The 8,081-nt window shown below is 33.5% G+C and overlaps 1 protein-coding gene across 1 annotated transcript; it reads right to left on the minus strand.

Annotated features, from left to right (window-relative positions):
* Positions 1-245: 245 nt before the first annotated feature.
* On the minus strand, positions 246-1,263 carry LOC124892283 (probable membrane-associated kinase regulator 6). The gene has a single exon (XM_047403614.1). It carries the CDS (start codon positions 1,226-1,228, stop codon positions 404-406), a length of 825 nt encoding a protein of 274 aa, XP_047259570.1. The 5' UTR covers positions 1,229-1,263; the 3' UTR covers positions 246-403.
* Between the last annotated feature and the right edge of the window lie 6,818 nt (positions 1,264-8,081).

An 8,081-nucleotide genomic window follows, 5' to 3' on the forward strand; every position in this document is an offset into this window, starting at 1 on the left:
TGTATATAATCAATCCCGATTTTTTCCCATCTGATTACATATATCAGAATTTTAAGAATAATAAGTGGAAAAATTATGAAAATTGCAGTAATGAGTTCTCCCTCAACTTGCATTCAATCAAATTAAATCCTTTTTCCCTTTTAATTTTTTTCTAATTCTATCTTAAGTTGCTCTTAGTGCAATTAACGGTCCACCACAAGCAAGATGGGTGTGCTTGTCTATTTTATGTTTTTCATTCTCACATCAGAATGTACAAAATATTGAATCTGAGTGATACATGATAGATTATTTGTATGAAGATCCAAAAATCTAAATATACATCTGAGAAAAGAATTTAAGGATGAAATTTAACATCTAGAATTGCTTCTTCTGGTCAAAATGATCACCATGATCGATATCAGGCTCAGTTGACATACGATCTCTTACGGCGCAGAATTGCATCAGAAATCGTCTTCTCGCGCCAAACATCAGTAGAATGAGCATTAGATGGACTTTTTATAGGGGAACAAGCCTCATGTGGTGAGTTAATATTGTTCCAGTTTTTCACCTTCCTCAAACTCTCAACTCTTCTAGTACTACTACTACTTCTTTGGTTGTTATCATTTCCACACCAATGGACAATAGAATAAGATTTCAACATTCGACGAGGAGATCCCTGAAATGTAGTATCAGTAGTACTCTTGAAGCTTTGAATTTCACTTACTTTTCTTTGAAGGTCATCAACTTTTGCAGTACTTTTTCTTGAACTTGCTATCCTTTTGGAGATTGGCCTGACGAATCCAAACCACTTAACCAAGATTTTGCACAAAAACTTCCTCCATTTTTCATGAAAATCATCTTGACTATTTGTGGAATTTGAAAGTTTAGATATTGGTGTAGGAGGAGTACTAGTTGAGGGTACTGATGAATTTGTATTGAAATTATTGAAGGCTTCGCGAAAAGATTCAATCTTTGATCTATCAAGATATCGAGGCATGATATATCCATCAGAGAAGATTTCATCAGCACAAACAGATTTTGAAACAGGATGAACATCAAAGTTGAAGTTTTGTTCTTCTTTTAGGAATCTTTTCAAATAAGCGATAAATTTTAAATCTTCCTCAGCATCATAATGGCTACTATAAGAGGGCCTAGGGGATTCTGTTAGCCCATTAGTGGATGGTTTCCTTTTCAACAACCAGCTATATGAAAAACTCTCTGTGGCAAGAGGTTGTTGGGAATTTTCCATAGTGAATAGTATACTATAATACAGCCTCTCTACTTCACCTGACGTAGTGGTATGATCTACGTACACTTTATTTTCCCCAGAACCCACTATATGGGAATACAATGGGTATGTTGTTGTTGTTTTTTAATAGTATGCTATAATATGGGAAGAAAGGAAAAGGAAAATGAGATGCTTATATAAAGAATTTACACGTTACAGCTACAAAAAATTAAAACACACTTGTTGTAAAAAAAAAAAATTTAAGTTGTCAACGTATATAAGTTAAATCTGCATAAAAATAAATGCTTGGATGAGAATAGAGGGACTCACGTGAGCTTATTATACAGAGTGTGTAAATTATAAGTTGTCTCATCATTCTTTGAGGAGGAGTTGTTTATATAGCAAAAGATCACAAAAATAAAAGGAAGAAAAATATTTGAATGTTCAATCAAGGAGATTATTCAATGAGGTAAATCACTTAACTCTACCAATCATGCTATGGTTACCACAAATAAACAAATAAGAATCTGTCTAAATCTTAATATTGAAATCTTCCATAAACAAAATAAGGAAAAGAAAATTCTCCCTACTTATTAAAGGAAGTCAAGAGAGGATAAAATACATTAGTATCAATCAATTGCAATATCATCTAAATTTATCATAATTAATACGTAAATGAATGTCTGTCACACTAAATAAGGGCAAAGAGAAATTAGAAAATCAATTAGTGAAATAATTCCTCACAAATAAGGCAAAATCAAATTAGGCATAAAGTCAGGGTAAATGAGTCAAATCGATAGACAAAATGTACCCATATTAAGTTTACGAGATTTGCGACACAGTAGGCGAAGTAATAGGGGTGAATTGCGATGTATCTGGAGATAAGCTACTTTTATGAGTTAGAAGGGATTTTTGTAATTATTGTAGTGAGATGAAATTTTAAGTAATAATGGAAAGTTAAGGTGTCGTTTTAAGTAATTTTTCCTTAAAAAAATCTAAGTATAAAGAAGAATTATCCACTTTTTATCAAAAATATTTTACAACTTTGAATTAAATGACTCAAATCTTCATATTAATAATATAAAATTTTTACAACAATATCAAGTTAATATAATGCAAACCAATAATGACTTAACATTTTATTACTTAGAATTAATCCTTACTTTTATAATAATAATCATATTAATAATAATAATAATATTAAAACATTTAATGTCTTTTAATAATACTAGAATTTCTATTAAAATTTGGATTTAGCCCACTTATTTAATACCCTTGCAACTGAATGATCAAAAACATTTGTATACTTGCAAAACAATGAGCTATAGAAGAACAAATTAATCAAGGCTAAAAACCAACAAAACTAAATGACTATATACACTCTTTATACGAAGTACATATAATCTTTACCCACACAAATAAGGGGTATGAAGGAAGTTAAGTCTGAAAGAAAAAGAATACCAAAATCCATCAAAGGATTCGAATATGTGACCAAAAATTAAGAAAAGAAATGAAAAAAAAAAGTAAAAAACTTAAATGTCAATGAAGTTATCAACTATTCTCTTCCAATCAATTACCTGCCAAATTTTTCTTCGTGGTCCATCTCTTCCTGCACGCATCTATTGCCTCCAGCTTCATTCTTGTGAGTTCTTGAAAGCATTGTTGATATTGTGACTCAATTGTATCAAGCTCCAACTTTAACTCGGCGTTGTCCAGATCATCTTTCTCCACTAACGATAAAAATGAACAATTGCTAGATAATCTCATGCATTTAGAATCTTTATCTGTATTCATCAAGGTCACCTCCAGATTCAGATTCTTTTCAAATTCATTTGATAATATGCAGTCTACATAATCGCCACCATTTAGATGTGACTTACCTTCATGATGAAACAAGCCCATGAACTCTAGCTCTGATAAGTATCCACTAGAACCTTTAGAGATTAAATCTGCATATGTAAAGTAGTCGTCAAATCCAAATGAATTCGAAGAATCTTTGTGAAATTCAAGCATTACAGCTTGATAATCCATGAACAAGGAAGAAGAAAGAACAGAGCGTAGTTGGGAATTTTATTCTTCATCGTCTATACATTACAACATTACAGCTATTTATATACTTGAGCTAAGATAGTGAGCTCATTCCCAGCTTAGTGACAGCTCATCATAACTGACTAACCACTTGCCTAACAGTCTTTAACAACTTGCTATTGCTAACTGACTAATAATCGAGAAGCTTCCAGAACCTTCCATCCAATGGAACAGTTAGTGTTGTGTGGTTTTGTACAGTGAGTATCACATCTTGAGATCATACTTTCAGCTTGGATCAGTAGTTAAAACATGCCCTCTCAAGCTGCAGGGTGCAATATATTCAGCACACCAAGCTTGCCTAATAAATGAGCATATTGGGCTTGGCTTAGTCCCTTGGTAAGAAGGCCAGCCACCTGGTCATGAGTTTGAACATGTATAGCTTGTATCAGTCCACTTTTGATCTTTTCCCTAATGAAATAGCAGTTAATCTTTATGTGTTTTATTCTCTCATGAATCACAGGATTGTTGGCCAATTGAATTGTTGAATTGCTGTCATAAAGACTGATATGGGCAAAGTAATGGGAACCTTGATTTCTTGGAACAGACCAACCAACCAAGTTACCTCTGCAACTGCTGAAGCCATGCTTCTGTACTCAGCTTCAGCAGAGCTCCTGGAAACAGTGTGTTGTTTCTTGGACTTCCAAGAAATTAAAGATTCACCAAAATGAACTGTATAGCCAGTAACTAATCTCCTTGGGACAAACAGCCCAATCTAAGTCACACCAGCAAGTTAGAGTGGTAGAATGCTCAGCCTTTACCCAGATTCCTTGAACAATAAAACCTTTGAGGTACCTAACTACCCTGATAACAGCCTCCCAGTGTGATCTCTTGGGATGTTGCATAAACTGGCTGAGAGTGTGGACTGCAAAAATAATATATGATCTTGTAATAGTGGCATAAATGAGTTTACCCACTAGTTTTTTATAAGAAAAAGCATCAGACAATAAATCATCACCTTGTGCACCTGTGGCTTGATCATACTCAAGTGATGTTAACCTTATATTGGATTTAAGGGAGTAATTGCAGGTTTTGAACCACTAAGACCAGTATCTGAAATTAATTCTAGGAAATACTTCTTTTTGTTTAATATCACCCCTGAAGTGGATCTGAGGACTTCAATACCTAAGAAGTATTTGAGATTCCCTAAGTCCGTCATCTTGAAATGCTGATGTAACTTGGTTTTTTTTGCATCAATCAATGTTGCATTGCTTCCAGTAAGGAGTAGGTCATCAACATATACAAGAACTACTATTGTGTCATCACCTTGATGTAGAATGAAGAGAGAATAGTCATGATCACTCTGAGTGAATCCAGTATCAAGCAAAACATAAGTCAGTTTCAGGTTCCATTGTCTGGAAGCCTGCTTGAGGCTATACAAGGATTTGAGAAAATTGAAAACTTTGTGCTTTCCTTGGCTTCTGAAACCTTCTGGAAGCTCTATGTACACTTTCTTTTCAAGATCCCTTTGTAAAAATGCATTGTAGATATCCATTTGATAAAGAGGCCATCCTCTAGATACTGCTACAACAATCACACTCTTGACAGTAACCATTTTTGCCACTGGTGAATATGTTTCATGATAATCTAGCCCTTCTTGTTGGCTATATCCCTTGTCCACTAATCTTTCTTTGAACCTTTCCACTTTAACATTTGCAAGATATTTAATCTTGTATATCTATTTGGAACTAACAATGTTCTTTTCTTTGGGCAGGTCAACAATGGTCCATGTGTTATTGGCCTCCAATGCTTGGATTTCTAACTTCATATCTTCTACCCATCTTTCATATTTTATAGATTGTTTAAAGTGTTGAGGCTCAGTCAGAGTGGAGAACTTTAAAAAATACCACTAATATGTAGGTTTCAATTTACTGTAAGATAGGTTGTTGGCTAAGAGGTACTTGCATCTCTGGGTTTTTGAAGTGTCAATATAATCATGCACCACACAAGTGGGTTGCTTGTTCTTGTTGGTCTACTGGAAGAGGATTGAGGTAGGGAACAGTCATCTTGACATATTTATTCATGAGTGGTGTCAAGTGAAACATCACCAGGTACTGCAACATCAGAAAAAGCTTAAGTTAGAGAAGGCTCAGCTTGGCAATCAGCTTTAGAATTTGCATCAGAGAAAGGTACATCAGGTGGTGCAGCATCAGCAAAATCAGCATCATCAACGTGAATATCCTCTAAAGGAACATCATTACCAACTTCATTATCTGTGGATACCAAGAATTCATTGATGTCTTCATCAGTTTTGGAAGCATTTGGATGCTGTAATTTTGCTTGTGATAGATCAAAGGGGAATGAATCTTCATGAAACATAACTTTCCTACTCACTAATAGTCTTTTTCAGTGGATGTCCGATAGCAAGTAGCCCTTTTGATACTCTGAATATCCTACTAACATGGAAGGTTTAGCTCTTTCAGAGAACTTGTCACCTCTAGGTACAACAGTCACATAACACAGACATCCAAACACTCTCAAATGAGATAGCTTGGGATCCTTGGAGAATAACAACTGATATGGGCTCTTACAACTCAAGACTGAGGTTGGTAACCTGTTCATAATATATACTGTAGCTTTCACACAAAATCCCTAATACTTGATGGGCAAGTGGGACTGAATCTTAAGAGCTCTAGCTATATTTAATATGTGCTTGTGCTTCCTCTCAACCACTCTATTTTGTTGTGGAGTGTGAGGACAACTAGTCTGATTCAGAATACCTAGAGACTGAAATAATATGTGACATTGAGTATCAACTCTGTCCTATTATCAGATCTAATAGCCTTTATCACCACTCCAAACTATGTTCTAATCATGGATATGAATGTATTAATAGCTACTATGGTCTCAGATTTTTGCTGCAACAGATGAACCCAAGTATATCTACTATAATCATCCACCATAGTCAAGAAATAACACTTATTATCAAATGTAGATGTTCTATAAGGACCCCATAAATCCATGTGTACAAGTTTAAAACACGCAGAACATTTAGTAGTACTTATGGGAAATGACATTCTTGTCTGTTAAGCTAGTGGACATACAGTCCATTTATTCAACATATTTACATCACTATGATTCATCAAAATGTCTAAGTATCTTAAAACCTGAGGATCTGGGTTCCCAAGTCTTTGGTACCACAGTCTGCAATTGGGAACAATAGCTTTTGTAATGAATCTGCTGTGTTTTGGTCCTACATGACAAGTATTATTGTTGACACCCAATTTTAGCTCTCCTTTTCATAAAATTAATTTCTCAATGCTTAGAATTTTTGAATTTTTTTTCTTTTTTCTTCTTCAAGATATGTTTCAATGTTAACAGTTTGAAAATGATATTTTTTAACTAATATCGCATCTCACAAATTTAATCAAAAATAAATAAATAAATAAATATATTTTAAATTATCATTTCACTATTTTATTTTATTTTGAAAAAAATGAATAAACAAACATATGTTAGCATATTAACATAATATTTACTATATTATTATATTTTTTTGCAATATTTACACTATTTTTTATTTAATTATATATATATATATATATATATATATAAAAAAAAAAAAAAATTTGAGAAAATTAATAAGCATCGATGAATTAGTCAAGTTGAAATGGATCGACGAGAATTAGATAAATTCATTGATCCGATTGGGCCAAATTCTTTAATTAAATTTAGCCCTTTAAAATGTAGCAAGACCAGCCCCAAAACTCATTTTACTAGCCCAAACCAAACCCCCTGGCCCAGCTCACTTTACAACTCTCCCCTTTATAGCCTGTTTGGAAGATGGTTTGCCATGGTTTCATAATGTATGGTATGGTGTAGTATGGTATGATATGGTACAGTACCATGTTTGGATGGACTGTATCGTTCACTGCTGTTTAATAATAGATTTTTTGTTTGGTTTGATGGTATGGTACGGTATGGTAATAGGTAAATTTACTAAAATGCCTCTAATTGTAATACATTTGAGATATCAATTCTTTTATCCATATCAGTGCTAGCGTAACTAGCTGTTCTTTCTTTCTTGATGCTTCTCATAGCTACCCGATGTTCCTTTTAAGACGCTAAATTCACAAGGGTATTTTCTAAACAAAGGTTTGACGAACTCAAACTAATGCAATCGAGAAGTACTTCCCCATCAATAAAACAATTGGTATACATGTATGTATCCTAGAGTTCAAAAATCGCTTTCCATGTATATGCTTTTTGTGCATTCACTCTGTTTCCCTCCATTTCAATTTTTAATTTTTTTTATTGAATTGAGTTTTTATTGGCATTAAAAACTACTACTATTAAATAACTGTGATCATTTTTCTCACTCTTTGAATTTTTATGTTGCTAACAGGAAGTCTTGCAATCTTCGATCTTGCTAACAAATGCGTAATCTTAGCATGTATTTTGTTGATAAGGATAAAATAGGATTAAAGAAAATTATATAAGGGTATAGTTGAAAAAGAAAAATGAAAACCAACACACACCACCAATTTGGTGGTTCAATAAATTGCTTCATTCCATGGTTATAAAACCATGGAATAGTAACATACCATACCACCATTTTTAGAAAATCATGGAAACAAACATGGTTCCCATGGTAACCATACCATACCATGGGAAACCACCATCCAAATAGGTTGTTAATAATCAAACAACAGCAACATCATCAATATGACTAACACAATCCTAAAAATCCTCTCTTCACGTGAAATTCAACCAAACACACTTCAATCACGGAAAGTCCACCGAAAATTTTGACTTTTGCAGAGCCCATAATCTTTGAAAAGGAAAACTT

This window comes from Capsicum annuum, unplaced genomic scaffold (assembly GCF_002878395.1).
Source record: "Capsicum annuum cultivar UCD-10X-F1 unplaced genomic scaffold, UCD10Xv1.1 ctg45411, whole genome shotgun sequence".
Taxonomy (NCBI): Eukaryota; Viridiplantae; Streptophyta; class Magnoliopsida; order Solanales; family Solanaceae; genus Capsicum; species Capsicum annuum.